General features: G+C 44.5%; 2 protein-coding genes across 3 annotated transcripts in view; one reads left to right on the plus strand and one right to left on the minus strand.

The window, feature by feature from the left end:
- The window catches only part of LOC134569254 (hsc70-interacting protein-like), a 92947-nt gene extending 83262 nt beyond the window's left edge, over positions 1–9685 (minus strand). Inside the window, exon 1 of the mRNA XM_063428169.1 lies at positions 9488–9685. Within this exon, the coding sequence (XP_063284239.1) occupies positions 9488–9597 (110 nt within the window). The 5' untranslated portion in view covers positions 9598–9685. The remainder of the gene's footprint in view (positions 1–9487) is intronic.
- Positions 9686–10085: 400 nt separating this feature from the next.
- XPNPEP3 (X-prolyl aminopeptidase 3) overlaps positions 10086–25433 on the plus strand; it is a 342416-nt gene continuing 327068 nt past the window's right edge. The window contains exon 1 of one of the 2 annotated variants that reach the window (XM_063427589.1): positions 10086–10436. In XM_063427589.1, the coding sequence (XP_063283659.1) occupies positions 10376–10436 (61 nt within the window). In that variant the 5' untranslated portion in view covers positions 10086–10375. The remainder of the gene's footprint in view (positions 10437–25433) is intronic. The other variant, XM_063427587.1, reaches the window with a different exon arrangement.

The raw sequence follows: 25433 nt of genomic DNA on the forward strand, positions 1-25433 counted from the left end.
GGACCACTCTAGGCACCCAGACGACTTCAGCTTAATGAAGTGGTCTGGGTGCCAGGTACCTCTAGGATTAACCCTTTTTTTTTATAAACATAGCAGTTTCAGAGAAACTGCTATGTTTATAATGAGGGTTAATCCAGCCTCCAAATCCTCTAGTGGCTGTCTCATTGACAGCCGCTAGAGGCGCTTGCGTGCTTCTCACTGTGAAAATCACAGTGAGAGCACGCAAGCGTCCATAGGAAAGCATTGTAAATGCTTTCCTATGCGACCGGCTGAATGCGAGCGCGGCTCCTGCCGCGCATGCGCATTCAGCCGATGACGTCGCGATCAAGATGGAGAGGAGGAGGAAAGCTCCCCGCCCGGCGTTGGAAAAAGAGGTAAGTTTAACCCCTTCCTCTCTCCAGAGCCCGGCGGGAGGGGGTCCCTGAGGGTGGGGGCACCCTCAGGGTACTCTAGTGCCAGGAAAACGAGTATGTTTTCCTGGCACTAGAGTGGTCCTTTAATGACCATTCCATCTGTATCAATATGAAATTGCCAGCCATACACAACCTCTTCAGGCTACAAGCACTCCCTGAGGCCTGGACGTCACCTTCTGATAACGCTACTTTTGCTTCTTTATGTTTCGGTTGCTTACAATTAATCTACACTCCCAGACTCAACTGTAAAGGAGGCTGTAAAACCCTGCCTCTGCCCTATCCTTTAATTCCTTTGAAGTTCACACCGTCCACTTGTTTAAAGGGACACTATAGACATCCAGACCACTTCAGTTTATTTAAGTGGTCTGGGTGCCCTGTCCCTTAATCCTACAGTGGTAATTATTGCAGTTTTTGAGAAATTGCAATAATTGCCTCTCAGAGTTAACTCCACCTCTTAGTGGCTGTCTACCGTGCAGTCACTACAGGGACTTCCGGGTGGTTAGGCCAGGGCTCGACAAATCCCAGGCGCCTGGGATTGGTCAGCCCATTTCCTCATCCTCCTGTCTCAATCACAGTGAACCTCTCTGTGCACTGGGAGGAAGTGAGGAACTGTAATTACTTTATTCCGGTGCAGAGGCAGCGCAGGGGAATGGCAAGCGAACCTGGCAGGACACCAGGTAAAGACAGCGCTGCTCCCCACCCCCAGGCTCCAGAGCCGACCCTGCTCTCCCACCCGCTCCTCCTGCCCTCTATGCTGTAAAGCTGGCCGGCCAGCCGCCCTTTACCCTGCGTGACCTTGGCGCTGGGAGGAAGTTATTACAGTTCCGTTCACTTCCTCCCTGCGCACACAGAGCTGCACTGGGATTGAGACAGGAGGAGGAGGGAACAGGATGACCAACTTTTTAGCTGGCTCTTAGATTGAAAGCAACTTTGTGAAGCCCTGGGTTAGGCAACAAAATGAGGACATCCAGCGTCAATCAAATCACCATAGGAAATGCCTTCCTATAGTGAATCCTAATGTGAACGCGGCACTTGCAGCGCATGCACATTAGGTCTACCAGACTGACCCAGCGCAAAAGGACATAGGCGCTGGGTTCAGGAAATGGAAGGGGGGCAATTCATACAGCAGGAAACAATCTTGAACTCATCTTTACCAATTCGGTACCACCTCTAATCTCTGCAATGTTCCATTTCCTTTATCTGATCACCATCTGCTGACCTTTGACATCAGCATACCCCGTACCCAAATTTGACCACCCTCAACACACCAGTCTCACAGATACCTCCACTGCCTTGACCTCCAACATTTATCCAAACTCCTGCACCCTCCCTCTACAACTCCACTCTGTCCTCTCAACTAGACATCATGCCACATCCTACACTTAAACGCACACTTAAAGTGCTCCCAATTACAATCCTGGCAAACCAAGCTAACCTGATACCTCCAAAAATGTTCCAAAACTGCTGAACTCTGTGCCTGGCTTCCTAGACTATAAATTAATGCTGCGCTACTACAGTTTTTCTCTTTCCTCTGCAAAAGTAAACTACTTCAACACCCTTATAAGCACACTGTCCCACCAACTTCACACTTTTAATACTCTTTTGTTGTACTGTCTTTTCAACTAATTTCACTGAGAATATTTCTACCATCAGTGAACATATCTCTAATCTCTCTCCCTCCCCTACCAATACTTCCCCCAACCCCACTCCCTTGGCTGTTCTATGCTCAATCGCACCCGCTACAGTGGAAGAGGTTTCTACTCTGCTCAGGTCCGTACAACCTACCATCTGCTCTCTCATATCTCCTCACTAAAATTTTCAATCTCTCCCCTTCCTCTGGCACATTTCCTTCATACTTCAAACATTAAAACAGTAAACCCAATTCTGAAAAAAAAAATAAAAAAATAACCTTGACCCCAAATAACGCCCTACCTCGCTACTCCCATTTGCCTCCAAAATCCTTGAGAGAGTTGTTGTGTATGAGAGATTGACAGACTTCATTAAATCCAACTCTCTGCTTGACCCACTTCAGTCTGGATTCTGTGCTCGTCACTGTTGAAACAGCTGTGATCAAAGTTTTCGACAAATATAAATTTCAGTCATTACTCTATCCGAATTCTATGATATTTTTGCTGCCATTGACACTGTGGATCATCAACATCTACTCATACTGCTCTCTCCTGGTGCTCCTCCTACCTCTTCCAGCGATGTTTCTTTCTCTGGCTCATCCTCTTCTCTCCAACCACTCTTAGTTGGCATTCCAAAAGGTTCTGACCTTGGTCCCCTACTGTTCTCGATCTATACTGCCTCGCTTGGAAAACTAACTCCTTTAGCTTCCATTTATATGCGGATAACATGTGAATCTACCTGTCTGTATGTCTCTCTCCATCCATCTTGAATCATGTCTCTGACTGCCCTTTTGCTATTTCTAACTGGATAACTGCTCACGTCCTTAAACTCAACCTGTCCAAAACAGAACTTCAGGTCTTTCCTCCCTCAATTGTTGCTACTCACGTGTCTGTCTCCCTCCAAGTCAACGACACTACCATCACCTCTACCTCGCAGGCTCGCCGCCAATTCCTGTCGCTTCCATCTCAAAAACATAGCGTGCATCTGCCCCTATTAACGTCTGATACAGTGCTTGTCCATGCCGCTGTCTTCTCTCGCCTTGGCAACTATAATCGCCTTCTGAGTGGTCTTGCATGTTCCCAGCTTGCACCGTTGCAATCTATAATGAATGCGGCGGCAAGGCTCATCTTCCTGTGCGCATGCACCTCCCACACTGTTAGTCCCTACATTGGCTTCCAGTAACATATAGGGCTCGGTTTAAGATCCTGGTGCTTACTTACAAGTCTGGAAATGAGAGAGGGAGCACCGAAATGCTCCAGTTCCCAGTTAATGGGAACGAGAGTGTGTCTGCAGAACTGGTAGGGGGTAACCCTTGTGTGTATACATATATTAGGAAAGAGGTAATAGCGTAATCCGTAGGCTTGGATGGCCTTGGGATCTTAAATCTTAGCCCCATGAGTAAGATGACAGTATCCAAAGGGTGACAGCTATGTTGCTATCATTCCATATATTGGGCTGGTGCACAGTATAATGGATCCATCTGCCGAGATCCTATTGAATGTGCTTAGCTTAAATGGAGAGAAATGACTCGTATAGTAGCTGTGAGGCAAAACAGATACTGTTGTAGCAGTGCTCAACTAACTTGTGCTTGTTAAGCAAGTGTATTGTACACTTGATACAATTGGAGAGAAACTGCTGGGTATGCCGATCTTCGTAGAGACACCAATTCTCACTAAGGCTGAAAAAGAAAAAGATTCTACTCTAGAGGCATACTTCTAAGAACGTCCTAACTACTGTTAGGTATCTCTGATGCCCCTTTCCCCCTGACCCAAGTTAAATCACATCAAGCGTGCAACAGTTTAAAAACAAATGCGGACCTAACGTACGTTTCAGCGCTGTCCTAGCGCTAAGCACATTCAATAGGATCTCGGCAGATGGATCCATTATACTGTGCACCAGCCCAGTATATGGAATGATAGCAACATAGCTGTCAACCTTTGGATACTGTCATCTTACTAATGGGGCTAAGATTTAATCTACTCTCTGGAGCCTAGGGGTCACCCTGCCGCTGTGATATAGAGTCTCCTTATTTAGAGACACCTATACAGCCTCTAGTTGTTGCAGGTTATTACCCTCTAGACTTCATTCACCTTTTTTACCTGTGATATCTCCACAGATTATATGGTTCCCCCATCACTTTTTTTCTCCTCTTAGTGGTGATGGTGCATTAAGTTTCATTTTCATTTTTTTGGGATCATTATCTCTATGATACCCGTGTTAAAGTTGTTATTTTTAAGGATTGACACCTAATACAGAACGATAACTGCAGAACTACCCCTTTAGCGCTCCCAAGGCCATCCAAGCCTACGGATTACGCTATTACCTCTTTCTTACTTACAAGTCTACATAATGCTGCTCCAACCTACCTATCCTTCCTAATACACAAGTATGTCTCGTCTAGGCCCCTGCACTCTGCCGAAGACCTACGTCTATCCTCTGTTCGTCCTCCCACCTCTGATGCTCGCCTCCAAGACTTCTACAGGGCTGCACCTTTTCTGTGGAACTCCCTTCCCTTCTCCGTCAGATGTCACCCAGTCTCTATTCCTTCATTAATAAATAAAAAATAAAAAAAAAATGAATCTTCAGGAAAGTGTATCAACACTGTTAACAGCGTTTCATCCCAGTACCGTGACTCCGCTCCTGTAACTGTCATCAAAACAAAACACTAATCCCCAGCAACCTACTTTTCTACCCTACCTTACCTTTTGTGTCACTATACCTCATTGTCTCTAGTGTGTAAGCTCATTGAGCAGGGCCCTCAAACCCAGACCACACGTCTGTTTGTCCACCCATTGTACAGTGCTACTGAATTTGCTAACGCTTTATAAATAATAATTAAAGCGGCACTGTCATGCCGAATCCCGTTTTTTTTTTTTTAAACCCCCCCCGTCCGCCTCCACTACATCCAAGTCACCCCCCAAATACCCCTAAACCCCCCAGATTACCTCTTTTTTAATCTTTATTTTCTGCCCCGATCTTTATTCAGGGCGCCACCATCTTTGTGTGGGTAGGTGAAGTCCCTGTGGGGCACGTCATCTGCCCCCACTAGATAGCGCTGTGAGATTCCCGCACACGCCCAGTGAAACACTTGGACATGCGAACGGGAATTTCATCTATTCATTCATTCATCAGACAGACGAATGAATGAATAGAAAAATCAGACGAACAAACAAACATTGAGTATCACTGTTCGTTTGTTCGGTTTATTACAAGGAGGGAGCTACCGGCGTGCAGCTCCCTCCTTGTAATATGTAAAGATAGAAGCGGCAGGGAGCAGTGCTCCCCGCCAATTCATAAGCCCCCCAGGTCCCCCTCTCACTCTATGGAGGTCAATATGACAACCATAATTGCATAAGGGAGATTAAAATCTCCAGAATGCCACTACTCGCTATACCATGAGTAGGGGCATGTCTACTAATCAGTGAGCAGCCTGTGGCTGCTCACTGTAGAAAAAAAAAAGTTACATAAATTACAATAAGGGGGCGGACAGATGCCCCCTCCCCCCCAGGCCCCCACCCCTGGGCGGCGGGTGGAGGCCATAATGATAGTGGGGTGGGGGAGGGACGACACCTATTGTCCTCCCCCCAGGCCCCCCACCCCTGAGCGGTGGCCCTAAATAAAGAGAGGGGGGGAGACCTACTGTCCTCCATCCGGCCCCCACCCCTGAGCGGTGGGTGGGAGCCCTAAATAAGAATGGTGGGGGACGACCTACTGTCCTCCCCCCACCCCTGAGCGGCGGGTGGGGGCCATGAAGATAATGAGGGGGGGGGGGCTACTGTCCTCCCCCCCAGGCTCCCACCCCTGAGCGGCGGGTGGGGGCCATAATGAAAATGAGGGAGGGGAGACCTACTGTCCTCCCTCCGGCCCCCACCCCTGAGCGGTGGGTGGGGGCCCTAGATAAGAATGGCGGGGGGCGACCTACTGTCCTCCCCCCACCCCTGAGCGGCGGGTGGGGGCCATGAAGATAATGGGGGGGCTACTGTCCTCCCCCCCAGGCTCCCACCCCTGAGCGGCGGGTGTGGGCCATAATGAAAATGAGGGGGGGGTGACCTACTGTCCTCCCCCCCCTCCCAGAGCGGTGGGTGGGGCCCTAAATAAAGAGGGGGGCGGGACCTACTGTCCTCCCTACCTGGCCCCCACCCCTGAGCGGTGGGTGGGGGCCCTAGATAAGAATGGTGGGGGGGGACATACCGCGCCCCCCCCCCCCCCCCCGGCTTGAAAACCATCCAATCACAGTGTTCTGTGTCATTTTACACAGCGTGGGAAAATTCCAAAGAACTTTCCCACGCTGTGTAAAATGACAAAGAGTCACTCTGATACCAGAGTGTTCTTAGGGTAATTGCAGGGCGGGGCAAGGCTTTATAAGCGTAGCTCAGTCTGCGCGGAGCCCTCCATGGGTGAAGATGGATTATTTTTTTAGCTCAGTCTGCGCGGAGCCCTCCATGGGTGAAGATGGATTATTTTTTTTGCGCTCAGGTTTTTTCTTTTTCGTCTTTTTTTTGCGCTCTGGTTTTTTTATTTTATTTTAAGTTCGACGGGTATGATGGCTTTTTATTTGGCCTTTTTTGGGGCTGAAAAATGAAGATTTTAGAAAAAAGAAGACGTCAAATGGTAAGTTTTTTTTTTTTACAGGTTAGCTATTTTATTCCCCCCTCACTATTTTAGGGTGAGTGGGGTAGGTAGGGGATAGTTTGATTTGGGTGGGTGGGGATGGGGGGTGATTAGGGGCTTGGGACCCCTAGTCACCTTGATGGGGGGGGGGGGAGAGAGATTTTCATTTAGGGCCCCCACCCGCTGCTCAGGGGTGGGGGCCAGGGGGAGGACAGTAGGCCCCAACCCTCTCAGGGGTGGGGGGAGACAGTAGGTCCCCCCCCGTATTGTTTTTTTAGGGCCCCCACCCACCACTCAGGGGTGGGGGCCAGGGGGGGGGGTGGGGGAGGACAGTAGGCTTATTGTTATCTAGGGGTCCCCCACCAGCCGTGCAAGGGAGGGGGGGGAGTTTATTAGTTTGTGTTTTTTACAGTGAGCAGCCACATGCTTTCAGCCTTTTAGTAGATAACTCCCTGATACTGTGGGAATTAGGGAGTTATCTACTAAGCGGCTGCAAGATGCAGCCGCGGCAATGAATAGGATCGGAGTTTCATTCATTAGAATGAAATTGCGATCCAAACAAAGTGCTGAATTGCGTTCTAAAAGAAACTAATATACTGTTCTCAGTTAGAAAGTAATTCGGCAGTTTTGTCTAAAATGACAGGAAGCATCGCGGGAACACAGAGAAAATGTAAGAATTATGGGAAAATAGCTCTGACCAGCGGAAATGAAGCACACTTTGCTCCTCCGCTGGTCAGAGCTGGTCAAGCGGAGGAATCCTCCATAAGGCAAAGAGTCCCTACTTTGTCTTATGACTTTAAAGAAAACTATAGCAGACAGAAAGAAAAGAATAACGGATCCTGAGAGAGGGGGAGAAGAGGAAGAGACTGTGGAAAGTTAAGTTCGGCATGATAGTGCCGCTTTAAAAAAAAAAAAAAAAAAAAACACATGCATACTACATTGACCCTGAACACACATCACACTACAGCGGGAAACAGAGGGAGGAACAACACTCTCCTGAACCGACAGTTATTCACACAACAGGAAAGACAAAATCCAGTTGAAAATTACCAAATTCCTATTGCAAAGGGGGGCGCAAAATGATTGTTTACTTGTCTTCATGAAACTAAACAATAATTTTAACTACTATTGCAGCACGAGGGTTAATTATGTGACAGCTGGATAGCACTTGCTAGCCATGCAGCATATGATGACATATCTACTAAACATTTAAAACAGTATAAAGACCATGCCCCATGGAGATGTGTGCTGGCCAGCCACCACAGTCGAGCCTTGTGCCGTTTTTTTTTTGTGGGTTTTTTTTCTTTAAACCATTTTTTAAACAGTATTTGCAGAATTTGATCTGGATTTCAGCCACTTGGTGGTGTTCAATCCAGTTAAAATCCAAGTTCACGGCCCAACAGCAAGATCAGGACGTTGTCAAATTGCATAAATGAGGTGAGTCCAAATGGCCCTTTATGCAACTGGATGGTTTTGTCCCATTTAGACTTCATTGAATTACCCCGTAAGCGCTGAAGTGCGGGGCTTTTATCATTGATTGAGTAAGTGACCATTTCATCCAAAGAAATAAGCTCTGCACTGCAGGGATTAGCTTTGGAGAGCTACCAGAAGTTCCTGCTTATGATCTTCCAGCAATCCGAAGTTAATAGTGGAGGCAAGGATTGTGACCCAGGAAAGGCTAAGAAGTCAAATTGTCAAAAAATGGTATGACAACTTACAATGGGGAAGCACTCCTGCCACCATAACTACTACAGCTAAATGTAGTGATTATGGTGCTTGGAGTGTTCCTTTCAATATCTTAATTTAAATATATAGTGCTGATTCTATAGATGTTCTTACTGAACGTGGGTTTGTATCTCAGCTGAACCAAGAACTCAAATGTAAAATAAAACTGGAATGTGAATTGTCAATAACACATTATGGAGTGTACTAAAATATACTTTGATCATATTTTTTCTGCATTCTCTACAAAGTTAAAACATGAACTGTATGATCAATTCCACAGAATAAGGCTAATATTGTTAATCTTTAACTCCAAAATTTCTAGGAAAAAAAAAAAAAAAAAGCTGACGAGTGAGTGAAAAGCTGAATTAGCCTAAGAGCAATACTATATTAATTAGGGTTACTCCAAGCATCTTAAAAGTAGCACTGTCACATCAAACGTACCTTTCTACTATTGATTCCTCCTCTCAGCATCGTTTTTTCCCCTTGCTGATCTCGATTTCTTAAAAACATACAACAAAGTAGGAATAACTTTGTTTTATGTATTTTTCCTACACTTGACCATCTTTGACCAAAGTGGGAGCTGAAATTCTCTTCCTTTCCTGCACATCAAGGAGAAATGGGGAGTAATTTCTGACACAGGAAATGGAATTGACTGAAGCTCCTCCTTGGGTCAGAGAAAGTGAGGCGTAAGAAAAATACAGGGACCTTTTTGTATAATTTAGAAAAAAAATTGATAAAAAAAAAAAAAAAAAAAAAAAACAGATCCTAAGAGAGGGAACACTAGGAGAAAGCCAAGTTTGGAATGACAGTGCCACTCTAATCACTGCAACACCATTGTACAGCGCTACAGAGTCTGAATGCGCTATATAAATAATACAATAATAGTGGTTATTGTGCCAGGAGTATACTGGCAGGTAATGGGGCAAACCATTTCCTCCCTTATGTGGATCCCAGTGCAGACCGAGATTCCACCACAGCTTAAAAAGGGGGAGGGGGTTAACTACCGAAAGGTTAACTAAAACCAGTGTTTTATAAAATTAGGTAACCCTGTTAAGTAACTATTATGTCTAACCGTAGTAACATTAAGAACTATAAAGCAAGAGGGTCACCTGTGCAGCCATTCCGTAAAGAAGCCGAGTTCCGGACGGTGTAATACACTTGGGTTGTCCTGACAAAGCCTAACAAATTCGCGTAATTCTCCTAATTTCCGTGAATCCATAGTTAATGCACACGGTGGAGGAGAGCAGAAACGCACTAACGGCTAACCGGAAATTACTAGAAGCTGAATAGAGCACGCTCAGAAGGCGGGGCCTGCAAGGACGTGCCTGCCGCACGCAGGAAGTCCAGGTCGTGCCGTACTACGTCATGATTCTTCAAACTCTAAGGATTGCAAGAGGATGAATCTGCTAGTACTAAATAAATCGGACCCGGTCGGCGTTTATAAATCTGCATTTGTGTGAAACATAGGCCTTCTCGCTAAAAGCTTGCGCTAGGCTGATTGAGTAATCTAAGTATTTTTATACGAAACAGTCAATAATCGCTAAATGGAAAGCCACCAGTACCTGGTTGCTAAAGGTGGTACTTGTCTATTGCAGGGGTTCACTTTAGCAACAATTACTAATGTACACACATTACACATGTCAAAATGTCATTAATCCCATCAGACTACATTTCCTAGTTAAATATACCTCCGACGTATCATTTGGTGCTAAATCAGGTCACAGCTGTTGCCTTTCAGAGTTCTAAATCCAAAAGAAAATATCCAGTCATTTGTGTCTCTCCGCTACTGTAGCCATTTTGTCGGAGTAAATTTCTATATACGTTTAGGTTTGGCCTTTGTAGAAATAAGTTCTGTGATTGGCTTTGGGAACACTTGGGATGCATATTTAGCTGGTTTAGAACTCTGTTGATGAGAGTCGTTTTATTTTGACGTAAATTCTAAGTTCTGTGTAATCCAGGCATCTACTAGTTTTGTGTTTGACCTCGTTTATTTATCTATGCGTTTTGTAGCAATTATGAAGTGCCTACATTCATTCATGGCGTTTCCGTATACCACAGGTCAGAGCCTTTCTTTACTTTCACGTGACGCCTTTGGGCTAGAAATGTACTGTTTGTGTTCTGCAATGACTTTGAATATTAACCCCTTAAGGACAGAGCTTCAGAAGCTTGTCTTTCACTTAATGACAACGGCATTTTTTTGCTATTTGCATTCAACTGCAATTTGCATTTTACTAATTTATTGCACCGACACATATTATATACCGTTTTTTAAAGGACAGAAAGGGCTTTAATTTGATGTAACACACATATATATATATATATATATATATATATATATATATATATAAATGCTTATTTATTATAAAAAAAATACAGAAATATGCAAAAAAAATGAATTTTTGTGTTTTTTTTTTTACAGTTTTTGCAATAATAATGTGTACATAATTAGTGCAGGTTAAGGAAAGTAATTAAAAATAAATTCATTTAGTTGTTCTGAATTACAGAATATATAATGTGTCTGGGATTTTCGTTTTTTTTTTTGTGGTAGTTACAGGTCACAAAGCACAAGGAGTAAAATAAACTTTTTATGTGGAGCGATTTTAGAATTTGGTATGTTTGTCTTGTAAGCCTAATAGCCATAAAAGAAAACAAAATTGCCACACAAAAGTATATATTTATATAACGTAGACACCACAGGCTATTTACCTAAGGTTGTTTTGACACTTTATACGTAGCCATTTTACCGCCAACCTCTGCTAAATATTGGAGTAAAATTGTGTTTTTTGGGGGTTTTCGCACACAAACTTATAACAAAGAACTTCTCATGTGTATTTTGTAAAGTTGGTGTGTGCTATTCCTGTACAAAGTTTTATTGTGTTCAGTTACTTCTGCTGAGTACAAAGGTACCCCCATTGTATGTCTTTGGCACTATTTCGTGAAGCTACAGTGCCATATAGGAGACCTGTCCTTTTCAGTATTCACAGTAGAATTTTGAGAGACGGATTTTATGAGCCTATGCTTCCATTTGGGGTATTATAACAGTTTGACTGTTCAAAAAAACCCCACAAAGGCCTACCATTTGTAAAAGTAGACACTCCAGGGTATCTCATAAGGTGCATATTGTGCCTTAACATGCCCCATATTTTTTTTACCATTACATGCCAAAGTATGTGGTAAAAAATAATTTTGTGCATTTTTTACATACGGATTGCATTTTTGCTGGGCATTTTGTATATTTCATGTGTGCTACTAAGTTCAAACCCCCCAAATTATGCTCAGCTAAGTCTTCTGAGTAAAAGGACACCCCCATGGTATGTCTATGGCACTATTTTGTGAAGCTACAGTGCCATATAGGAGACCAAGCCATATCAGTTTTGACCGAACTTTTAATTTTGACGCTGTGCCTATGTGCAATTTCCAAGCATCTTTGCAGGTTTTAAATTCAAACTACCCCACAAAGGCCTACCATTTCTTAAAGTAGACACCCCAGGGTATTTCAAAAGGCATATTTTGAACCTTAGCGTGGGATCATTTTTCCGCTAGCGTGTACCAGGTGTAGTGGTTATAAGCGGTTTTTTTCTGCCTTTTTGACACACAAAGTGAGTTTGCACAGTATATTTTGCAAACCATATGTGTACTACCACTGTATAATACTTCATATTCTGCTCAGCTATGTCTGCTGAGTACAAAAATACCCCCGTATGTACCTTTGCCATGTATATGTGGACATTGGAGGGGCACATTTGGGACACAGCCATTCCATTTTTTTTTTTCAAATTTTGAATTTTTACGCTGTGCCCATGTCCCATTTTAGAGTACCGTATATACTCGAGTATAAGCCGAGTTTTTCAGCACATTTTTTGTGCTGAAAAAACCCAACTCGGCTTATACTCGAGTCAGAGTCTGTATTATGGCAATTTGCATTGCCATAATACAGACCGGGGGAGAGGGGTGCTGGCAGAGCTGTACTTACCTCTCCTGCAGCTCCTGTCAGCTCTCTCCTCCTCCGCGCCGTCCGTTCAGCACCTCGGTCAGCTCCCAGTGTAAGTCTCGCGAGAGCCGCGGCTCTCGCGAGACTTGCAGTGGGAGCTGACAGAGGGAGCTGCACAGACCGCGCGGAGGAGGAGAGAGCTGACAGGAGCTGCAGGAGAGGTAAGTACAGCTCTGCCAGCCCCCTCTCCCCCCCACTGAACTACCAATGACACTGGACCACCAGGGAAGGAGCCCCCCTCCCTGCCATATATCAAGCAGGGAGGGGGGACGAAAAAAAATTATAATAAAATAAAAATTAATAATAATTCAATTAAATAATAAATAATAATAATAATAAAAAATATATAATAATATTAAAAAATAAAATAATTAATAATATATCAAAATGCCCACCCCCACCAACACATACACAAACACACACTGCATCACACACACTCACACTTCATTCATATACACACACACTGCACTCACACACACACACACACACACACACACACTGCACTCACACACACACACACTGCACTCATACGCACGCACTGCACTCATACGCACGCACTGCACTCATACGCACGCACTGCACTCATGCGCACGCACTGCACTCATACATGCACTGCATTCATTATATACACACACTGGAAATAAATATCCAATTAATATATACACGCACACGCACTGCACTCATACGCACACGCACTGCACTCATACGCACACGCACTGCACTCATATGCACACGCACTGCACTCATACGCACACGCACTGCACTCATACGCACACGCACTGCACTCATACGCACACGCACTGCACTCATACGCACACGCACTGCACTCATACGCACACGCACTGCACTCATACGCACACGCACTGCACTCATACGCACACACTGCATTCATACGCACACACTGCATTCATTATATACACACACTGTAAATAAATATTCAATTAATATAATTTTTTTAGGATCTAATTTTATTTAGAAATTTACCAGTAGCTGCTGCATTTCCCACCCTAGTCTTATACTCGAGTCAATACGTTTTCCCAGTTTTTTGGGGTAAAATTAGGGGCCTCGGCTTATATTCGGGTCGGCTTATACTCGAGTATATACGGTATTTTACCAGGCTATATAATCCAAATACCCCATAAAGCCATACCATGTCTTAAAGAAGACATCCCAGGGTATTTCAAAAGGCATTTTTGAACCTTAGCGTGGGATCATTTTTCCGCTAGCTTGTACCAGGTGTAGTGGTAATGAGCGTTATTAAATGTATTTTTTTACTTTTTAAAACTTTTTTTTTTTACTTTTTAAAACTATTTTTTAAACTTTTGTTTTGATTATTCATTTTTTTAAAGTTTCCTAAACTTTCGTAAAACTTTTTTTTTACAGATTTAACATTTTTCTAAGCTTTTTTTTTACGTTAACCCCTAACTAGCAGTAAGCAGCACTAACAGTAAATTCCCCATTTTCCCATAACTCCCACCCACCCCAGCTAGCAAAATATTTAATTATACAATATTTGAATTAGTTAATTAAATAAATTTAACCCCTGAGGGTTAAAAAATAAATAAAAGTTAATCGTCAGGGGTTAAAAAAAAAAATAGATCACAGTATAATACTGTGATCAGTATTTTGATCACTGTAGGCAGTGATCGACTGGCAGGGAAGGGGTCATTTTTTATTTGGACTGGGTAAAGGGTTTATTTTTTAATTTATTACTTAAACATTATTAAAACTTTTTTTTTTAACTTAATTTTTTAACTTTTTAAAGCTTATTTTTAAACTTTTGTTAACGTTAACCCCTAGTTAGCCTAATACTAAATCCCCCAATTCCCCACTAACTTCCACCCTCCCCAGCTAGCTAAATTTATAATTTTAAAATATTTAAATTAATTAATAAAATAAATTTAACCCCTGAGGGTTAAAAAAAAAAATAATAATTAACCCTCAGGGGGTTAAAAAAAAAAAAAAAAAATCAGATCATAGTAAAATGTAATCCCTGCCAATTGATCACTGTAGTCAGTGATCAATTGGCAGGGAAGGGGTTAATTTTTTTATTAAAATGGGTAAAGGGGGGTGGGATTTTAAATACATTTTATTTTTTTGTCACCAGGGGGGCAGGATCAACACTGATCCGTCTCCCTGCACTTCAGACTGAACCCGGAAGTGCAGGGAGGCGGAGGTGAGTATACACAGCACATGTGCCCGCTCTGGCATGCTGTCAGAGCGGGCACATGTACTGGGGCAGCCGGATCTGGTGCTCCCGGTCTGCCTCTAATGCAGAGGCAGACCGGAGCACCATTAACCCCACGATCGCCGCGATTGCGGCGATCTGGGGTTAATTTTAACGGGTGACGGACGAGGTCCGTCACTCGTCATTAACGCATTCCCCTGAGTGACGGACCTCGTCTGTCACTCGTCGTTAAGGGGTTAAAGCAAGGGTTGCATGCACACATTGTCATTCACAATTAAATGTTATATACTGCTACTGTCATATTTGTCTTTTAAAGGGACACTAAGCACCACGACCACTTAATCTTGTTGAAATGCTTATGGTAGCCTGGAATGAAGCCTATCACGGCTTCCACTCCCTGGTATGAATTTGTTATGGCTTAGAGTAGGGGTCCTCAAACGCCGGTCCCCCAGATGTTGCTGAACTACAGCTCCCATGATTCTCTGGCTATCTATGTAATTCAAAGAATCATGGGAGTTGTAGTTAAGCAACATCTGGGGGGCAGGAGTTTGAGGACCCCTGGCTTAGAGGGTTACTCCAAGTCTGTATGAATTTAATTATGAAACTGTGCACACATGGAGTTTAACTCTTTTGCTGAACTTAATGACCACCAAATTACGCTGCTGGAGATGCTGACCATTCTCAGCAAATGAATGACATTTTGTGCAGATCATATGCTGAGAATGGTCATGTGACACTGTCTCTCCAACTAACAGTGACTTTCACCAAAGGGGAAAGTAGCCTTGGAGCCTGCTGCAAATCACTACTTAACAATTTACCTCTTACTGGGGAACGGGCCCAGAGTACTGTTCATAGTACTTCTCCTACAGCGGTTATAATACTTGTACTAATCCTTTAAGGTGGAATGGAGCTCTGCCTTAGCCACATTGCCATCCAGGAACACTACAATGTATATAATAATCCTTTAACCCCTTAAGGACCAAACTTCTGGAATAAAAGGGAATCATGACATGTCACACATGTCATGTGTCCTTAAGGGGTTAAGGGTTACTCCAATCTCCATAAACACTTCTGGTTTTAGAAGTAGTCATGGAGCAAGCATGTGCTGCGTTTCTCCTTGAAACACTGCCCGTATGGAGCAATCTACCCTCTTGTGCCGAAGGACTAGTGACACCCCCGCCACACATGATTTTATACAGGCCAGGACTCTTGTTCCGAGCTGCCTAATGTTAATTCTGTGCAATAATCTAATTTGTTTTTAACATGCACTATACTCTGGCGACAGATGTAATCAACGTCTAATCCTTGCAGGCTGTGCGGTGTGCGCGCTTGCATGGAGAAGCTTGTATGTCCCCTCCCTGCCTCCTTATATATATTATTTTCTTTTAAATATAAAATGTTTTACCCGTTGTCCACCCCACACTTCTTTGCTCTATGAGAAGCATGCAGTTGGATCTTAGAGAGGGAAGCAGTGACAATGGACAGTGTGGGAAATTAGGGTTTTTAGAAACCTTGATATAGTTGGTGCACCAGTCAATTGTTTTTATTTTTTTTCTGTTTAATTATGCAATTTTTTCAGTTGCCAAGTATATGTTCAATACTTGCGATTTGTGTTGGTTGACTTTATCATGACTGTGGAACTTTTAAATAAAAAAAAAATAAAAAAAAATATCTGCTTGACTGAAGTGGTAGCCTAATCTATGTCCTGAAACACAGTTTATTTCGGTTTGGGGCACCTGACAATAGCCCTAGTCATAGAAAATGCCATAGTCACAGTCAATTTTGCTGATGGGAGTTAGAGGCGCCAGGATTCGCTGATTATTCTCCCTTCATCTCTGTTCCTCCTCTTAGTGTCGCTTTCTGCAAGCTAGGAGGAACCGAGCTGAAGTGACTTCTTCTGACAGGTGTGAAGCACAACAGGACCTGACCGGCCCCTAATCAGAGATGCCCATTGAGTGGCCACCTTAAGTGCTCCTGCCCCTGTTGGGCCATCGTGACATGAGGAACACCCAGGGCCAGATCACATTTGTGACATTTGCAACTTTAGGTGTTCTGTCACTGCAGACCAACTAATAAAGATTCATTGACAAGGGTTTTCAACACCGTCATCAATTTATTAGTGATTATATTGATTAGATGTTGCTTCTCTGCAGCAAACATCACACACATTACTCATACCCAGCAAGTCACACAGATTAAACACAGCCGGCAAACATCTCAAAAATGCACATTACACACAGTCAGCAAACATCACAAACACATTACAAAAAGCCAGCAAACACTTCTCAGAAACACATTACATACAGCCAGCAAACATTTTACACATGCACACATTACGCACAGCCAGCACAAATCTTGCAAACTTTACACACAGCAAAAATATCACATATGTATTCATTACACATTGTCACACACACACACACACTACACACAGCCAGCAAAACTTTTGCACACATCACACACGAGATACCCACAGCCAGCAAACATGTCTCATACACAGCAAATATCTCACACACTACATGCAGTCAACAACATCTCACACATACATTATACACAACCAGCAAGTTTGTCTAAAATACACATTACACACAACAAACATAGCCAGCAAATATCACAAACACTACACATGTTGACCAACATCTCACGGAACCACATTACAGACAGCAAAAATCTCAGTACACAGTACACATAACCAGCCTAAATCTCACATACAGTACACATAGTCAGCAAAAATCTCGCACGCACACACACACACATCCAGCAAAAATCGCACACACACACACACACATCCAGCAAAAATTGCACACAAACACACACACACACATCCAGCAAAAATCTCAGGCACACACACACATCCAGCAAACATCTCAGGCACACCACACACCGCAAAATATCTCTTAATACACATTACACATAGCCAGAACATGTCACACGACACGGATTACACACAGCAAGCAAATATCACACTGCACACACATTATGCACAGCTGTTAAGTTCTCTATTGAGGGGAGGAAGAGGAGGAGAAACTCTGTCACTTACTAGTCTGGGTTTTAACAAATTAAATCTCAATGAAAAAACAGAGGCATGTGATGCCAACAAATTTCACACACTTAACAAGCAAATACACACAACCAGCAAAAAAAAAACATGGGAGTGACTATGGGGTAAGAGGGAAGAGGAGGTTGTGACTAGAGCCAAGCTTGAGATTTTTTTTTTTTTTTTTTGTCTCTGTGTTTCCATGTGGTGGTAACTCACAATTCAGAGTTTAGGGAATAACTCTTTCAATATCCAGGATTCTAGACAGGTGCCCCAATCTGAAGTTATTTTGAGCATCAGGACAAGTAGGATTGTCCTGACAAACAAGTAGATTGGGCTACCACTTTAGTGCCTTGTACTATTTTACTCTGTGTGTTCCCTTTGTTTTTGTAACTGTAGATTTATATTGTTGTGGAATTCTATACGAATTCTATACCCTTGCCTTTTCTCATTGTTAGTGTTCCCCCCGTCACCTCATGCCTATTTTCTTTGTGTTCATTTGTATCATTTTCCTTTAATTTCCAATGAGATGCTCCTGCTGGAGGAGCCTCAATTCTGGTGTCCAGTAGAATGGACAGCTCGCTCTCTAGTGACGTCAAGCATCACTACAGTGGTAGCCTCCAGTAGCTGTGTTTAGAAGCTTAGCTCTTTTTTAATGCTATACTTAACCCCTTAACGACGAGTGACGGACGAGGTCCGTCACTCAGGGGAAACCCTTAATGACGAGTGACGGACCACGTCCGTCACGCGGTGAAATTAACCCCAGATCGCGGCGATCGTGGGGTTAATGGTGCTCCGGTCTGCCTCTGTATTAGAGGCAGACCGGGAGCACCGGATCAGGCTGTCTCAGCTCATGTGTCCGCTCTGACAAAAGTTTAAAAAATAGTTTTAAAAAGTTTTAAAAAGTAAAAAAATACATTTAATAACGCTCATTACCACTACACCTGGTACAAGCTAGCGGAAAAATGATCCCACGCTAAGGTTCAAAATATGCCTTTTGAAATACCCTGGGATGTCTTCTTTAAGAAATGGTATGGCTTTATGGGGTATTTGGATTATACAGCCTGGTAAAATACTCTAAAATGGGACATGGGCACAGCGTAAAAATTCAAAATTTGAAAACAAATGGAATGGCTGTGTCCCAAATGTGCCCCTCCGATGTCCACATATACCCGGCAAATGTACATACGGGGGTATTTTTTGTACTCAGCAGACATAGCTGAGAAACATATGAAGTATTATACAGTGGTAGTACACATATGGTTTGCAAAATATACTGTGCAAACTCACTTTGTGTGTCAAAAAGGCAGAAAAAATGCTTATTACCACTACACTTGGTACACGCTAGCGGAAAAATGATCCCACGCTAAGGTTCAAAATATGCCTTTTGAAATACCCTGGGGTGTCTACTTTAAGAAATGGTAGGCCTTTGTGGGGTAGTTTGAATTTAAAACCTGCAAAGATGCTTGGAAATTGCACATAGGCCCAGCGTCAAAATTCGGTAAAAACTGATATGGCTTGGTCTCCTATATGGCACTGTAGCTTCACAAAATAGTGCCAAAGACATTCATTGGGGGTGTCTTTTTACTCAGAAGACTTAGCTGAGCATAATTTGGGGGTTTTGAACTTAGTGGCACATATGAAATATACAAAATGCCCAGCAAAAATGCAATCCGTATGTAAAAAAAAAAATGCCCCAAATAATTTTTTACCACATACTTTGGCATATATTGGTGGAAAAATGGGGGCATGCTAAGGCACAATATGCACCTTATGAGATACCCTGGAGTGTCTACTTTTACAAATGGTAGGCCTTTGTGGGGTTTTTATGAACAGTCAAACTGTTATAATACCCCAAATGGAAGCATAGGCTCATTAAATCCGTCTCTCAAAACTGTGAATACTGAAAAGGGCAGGTCTCCTGTATGGCACTGTAGCTTCACAAAATAGTGCCAAAGACATACAATGGGGGTGTCATTTTACTCAGAAGACTTAGCTGAGCATAATTTGTGGGGTTTGAACTTAGCGGCACATATAAAATATACAAAATGCCCAGCAAAAATGCAATCCATGGGGGGCGGAGCCTGACCGCCGAGGTGATCAGACGTGCAGGGACAGAGCTCCCGACGGGCAAGGGGAACAACGGGCAATAACTACTGCTTTATAGCCCAAATACCCCCCAAGGTGTGCCACCCACATCGGGGACACGCCAAGGAAGCGGTGGATACCCTTCTGACGCTGATCGGGGCAAATCGCCCAATAAGCTACCTGAGGCCTGCGGGAGATGGAGCTGGGGAGAGGCGGCCGCTCTCTCCGGAGCCAGACACCCCGACAAGCACGACTAGCCGCTGCACCCCCCCGCCCGTGGACCGGTGGGGGTCATCCCGTTCCACGCAAAGCAAGCGGACAAGCGACGGCGATCAATCTCGTTAATCTGGCAGACACACGAGTCAGGCGAGTCCAAGATGGCCGCCTGTAACGGCTCACAGGGGAAGACCGCAAGCACTCAAAGAATGCCTTCCTCCTTGGAAGTCCTCAACTGGCTGTGCTCAGCCTTCTATAACCTACAATGTAACTGTGGTATACCTTACTTCCACGCGGCGCAGGCGGTGGCTGGGTGGATTCGGCCAGTGATCCGCAGATGCTACTATGGAGACCCCCTGCAGGTATTCGGCTCACAGAATATACAAACGACTCCAGCAGGGAAGAAACTCACACAGAGGCAGCGGACTGGGCCCTGCACATCTCCCCAACGCAAGCCAAAGCAGAAACAAAACCTCCGACAAGCGAGAACTCCTTATGCCCATCGCTGCAGATTTCAGACACCCTCATCGACCATAACCCGCGGACCTGACTGGCCTCATGTGTCACGCCCGAAGCCCAGAGGCCTAGAGAACACGGCTCCGACCTGTTGAACCGCAGGAAACATCAATACTCGCCGGATGCCTGGCTCTCAGCCACACACCAGCTACAGAAGCCCCAGGAACCAAAGACTCACACGATCGGCAAGCGGCACCCAGAAGGGATAGGATGAGCCCAGGAGACGGCGCAGGGTCCGTCAGGCACATCCTGGTAAAGCGGGACTTTTTACATGCCTTTACATGCCTTTTTACATAAGAACTGCTCCTTACAAGCCGTACAGACATTTGAACTGCCATCACCGACAAGTCTTCAGCCTGACTGTTACTCATAAGACACATACCCTAGCTGACAGCTATTACATGCATTATTCCGGCAGAGATTGTTTTTCTTAGTTCAGCCTTGCAATGCATAAACGCTTAGGTCTTGAATCACCTAATCGCCCTCAACTGACCAGACACGGCAGATTATTGTTAAACTCCACAGGGAGCTTCTGGTAATTCAACTTAGGTGAATCAATCAGGGATAGGAACACCCCGCTTTAGAATTAACTTCCAGCGGAGTCTTAAGCTAAGTTGCTCGTTATGTAACCTGTCCGCTTTATTTAGAATAAGAATAATTGAAAACGCTTCTGCCTAGCATCTGACACAACATATTAACCCACTATGTAAAAACCAAAATGTTGTTCTTCTTTGTTATGTTCTGCAAACTCACTAAGCAAAGTTTATCATTAATGTTTATCTCCTTACTTTTAAAAAATTGTGTGCAAGATCTCATGTCTAGCCCTATGTACAAATGTGCCTAACGTGCTAGAGGATTGCCTTTGGGGTACCTCATAAGCAACTGTTATCACTGTGCGCACTTCAAAAATAAAGAATTAAGGGGGCGGGGCCGGACCGCCGAGCTGGCTGGTCGCATGCGAGACCAGCTCCTGCAGCCTAAAACTAGACACAGATCTATTTCCACAATTTTGGCACAAAACCTGCCGGCAACGGTGTCTCCCGCTGGGCAAAGAGCCCTGGGATCCAGGGTGAGGCTGGCCCAACAGGCTACAGTCCCCTGGAGGAGGAAGCCTACCCGACCTCCTCAAGGCCTACTCCGGAGGCGAGCGGGGTGGACGGCCGCTGCCCTGCCGCTTACTATTCGGGGCTTGGAGTCGGACCCGCGGGGATACCGGCCCCGTTCCCCCCCCTCTGGACCGGGGGGGAGATCCCGGTCTACACCCTCGAGACCCGATCGCCTATAGGTGTACCAGGCGAAGCAGAGGGACCGCTAAGACCTACGCTCTGGCAGGGTCCCAAAATGGCGGAGGCCACGCGGGATGGCGCAGAGACCGGAACCCTCACAAGCTGCATGTCCACAGCAGCAGTATACAGTGCGGACTGCAAACAACGCGGCCTGTGGAACTGCCGGCACTGGCCGGAATTTACGGAGACCTGTCGCAAGCCTGAGCACCTTAATTCTCAACGGGTGAGTCGCACAAAGCCTACACAGGGGCTCACCCGGGGGCTCCCCCTGCATCACTCCCCCCTTACGCACAAGCAGCAACATGAGGCACTACAACTAACGGATGACCACTCACCCAGACAGCCTCCGCTCTCCTCCCAACAACCTACAGCTCCGGCAATGAACAGAGATAGAAGTGGGAGGCAGAGAGCTCAGCACTCACCTCACCCATGCAAAGCAACAAAGTGGAGGGGACTGGAGAAGCCAAGGCCTCCTCGGGTGCACACCACATCAGGAGGGAACCTGCTCCAGCCGCACATCACACAGCCGAGAAAAATCACGCGACACCAGACCAATCCTTGCTCCCAGCGGCACCCCGAGATGAAAAGAGACCACTTAGCTGCCGATACAGAGAACCTTCTATCGAGCCCACACACACTGAGAGGAAGCACCCAGCCCGGACAAGGCATCGGCTGACAATACAGAGACTGAGACTTAATGCAAGGCAAGGTGCCCACTGTCACCCGCTCCCCAATTGCACATCCACGATTACTTTACCAGTTGACTCTTAATTTTTCTTCATTATTTTATGTTTTTTGTTGTTACGCCTGCACATGGGATCACAGGGGGGTCTCACTCATTGTTTAAAGCGTTTGAATGCTAACAGTAACTAGACTCAGACACATATGCCAGCAAGTTAATGCTTTAATTAATAATTCGCATATCTGTCGTACCTCACTTATAACAGGCTCAGTATAACCTTCAGGACACTTAACATGCCACCCTCGAGCCAACTTTAGACCAGCGAGCGGTACAGCATTACCCAGACTAGGCATACCACCAACACACAGTCACATACACAATGCCCACCACGTCAAGTACACTGAAGTCCATGTTTGTTACTCTGGGGGCTTATAATCAGCTGTATGAATCTAGCTTGTTTCTCCTCATACCAATATAAAAATGTGCTTATAACTCAATGTCACCTATGTCAAAAACCTGCGTAATTGAGCTTGTACTATGCTGTTGGGCATCGTCATTTTTTCTAGGATTTCATGCACAATAAAAATAAAGAATTTAAAAAAAAAAAAATGCAATCCATATGTAAAAAATGCACAAAATTATTTTTTACCACATACTTTGTCATATATTGGTGAAATAATGGGGGCATGTTAAGGCACAATATGCACCTTATGAGATACCTTGGAGTGTCTACTTTTACAAATGGTAGGCCTTTGTGGTTTTTTTTTTTTTTTTTTTTTTTTGAACAGTCAAACTACTATAATACCCCAAATGGAAGCATAGCCTCATTAAATCCGTCTCTCAAAATTTGACTGTGAATACTGAAAAGGACAGGTCTCCTATATGGCACTGTAGCTTCACAAAATAGTGCCAAAGACATACAATGGGGGTGTCATTTTACTCAGCAGATGTAACTGAATACAAAATAAAACTTTGTACAGGAATAGCACACACCAACTTTACAAAATACACATGAGAAGTTCTTTGTTATAAGTTTGTGTGCCAAAACCCCCCAAAAATACAATTGTACTCCAATATTTAGCAGAGGTTGGCGGTGAAATGACTACGTAGAAAGTGTCAAAACAACCTTAGGTAAATAGCCTGTGGTGTCTACTTTATTTAAATATATACTTTTGTGTGGCAATTTTGTTTTCTTTTATGGCTATTAAGCTTACAAGACAAACATACCAAATTCTAATATTGCTCCACATTAAAAGTTTATTTTACTCCTTGTGTTTTCTGACCTGTAACTACCACAAAAAAACTTAAAATCCCAGACACATTGGGGGGCGTGGCCTGACCGTTCAAGGCAATGGACGTTTGAACGACTAGCTCCGTGAGAGACCCCCGTGATACAGCAAATAACCTAGCGTTTATTGAGAATTAAACCCCACCAGAAGAAACTACGTTTCCTAGGACGATATGGCACAGCGTATGTCCAAAAAAACCAAACCCAAAGAAGCACCATCGCTGCAAATCTCGGCCATGACATCGCCGCCACGCCGAGCGCAAGATGGCGCCGAAAGGCCTACTTCCCCGGCTTCAAGCTCAGAAAGGAGCGATATCACCTCTATTTCCCACAGAGAGGTACCGGCCACAGAATCGGCCATACAAAGAATGTTGAATAGCCTACAAACATCGCTGAGAGCTGATTTTGCACTAATAGCCAAAGAGATCAGGGATGATGTTAAGGCGCTAGGCGAGCGAATGGATTATATAGAAACTAAAACAGAAGAAATCATATCCGCACACAATAATGTGGTGACCGCTTACGACAGTATGGAAGCCAAAATAAATTCCATCTTCACTAAATTAGCCGACCACGAGGACAGGGACAGGCGGAACAATGTGCGCATTCGTGGCATACCAGATAGTGTAGGCCCTAACGACTTGGGTGAATACGTGCGCCGACTCTTCCACCTATTGGCACCGGAGCTCCCAATCACTGCACTGATGCTCGACAGAACGCATAAATTACCCCGGCCAAAGCACCTTCCACAGTCGGCCCCGAGGGATACCATAACGAGGATGCATTACTACTCTACGAAAGAAATCATAATGGCGGCTGCCAGAAAAGGCCCTACCTTACCGGAAGAGTACAGTAAAATCCAAATTTATACGGATCTTTCAGCACACACACTGAGCGCACGAAGAAATTTCGCCCAGATAACCAGGTCATTGAGAGCGGCTAATATACCCTACAAATGGGGTTTCCCAGCACGCCTTATCGTCAAGAGAAATGGCGTCGAAAGGCACATCACCGAGCCAGAAGACGGGAAACGCGCCCTGGCGGAATGGAACATACCGTTAGCTGGAGCTGAAGAGACCACACCATCAGCGTCCACCATGCACACAGCAACCACTGCAGTAACCTCACCGACGAAAGTATCACATGCCTGGGCCTTACAAACAAAGATTAAATGACTCTTTACATATTCACTATATGGGACTTTGTATAATGGCAATACCGGCAATCCACCAGGACATGAGGGTGACTAATACCGGTAACAAATGCCTGAAATATGTTAATGTTAACTTTTTCTTTCTTCCTTTTCTATGTTTATGCCCGTCCTGACCGGCTTTCTCTGGGCTGGGTAGGCGAGACGTATATTATTATGTGTAAAAAGTGTGCAGCGATATGTCGGTTTTGTATCAACCAGAGCTACGAGACATTGTACCGACCTCTCCCCCTGCGCCTGAGGGTTGCCGCGAGTGTGCAATGCCCCTATAGATTGAAAGACGTAAACCACACTAGGCAGACCGCTTGTATAACATCAGGGTCCCTAATAAGTAAACAGAGTGGGCCAAGTTCTACCCTCGATGCCTCCTCCCCATAGTAGTAACCCTCACGAATAAACCTACTGCCAACGGATACCCCCACCTGGGCCAAACTGATTATTGTGGTTATATTACCTTGGTATACACGCTTATTGCCAACATCATACGCACTCCTGGGCGCCTTCTGTAACCTAAGCTACCAATCGCCCTTCCATAGAGGAAAGCACACGACGT

The sequence above is a fragment of the Pelobates fuscus genome, chromosome 7 (assembly GCF_036172605.1).
Source record: "Pelobates fuscus isolate aPelFus1 chromosome 7, aPelFus1.pri, whole genome shotgun sequence".
In the NCBI taxonomy this organism is placed as follows: domain Eukaryota; kingdom Metazoa; phylum Chordata; class Amphibia; order Anura; family Pelobatidae; genus Pelobates; species Pelobates fuscus.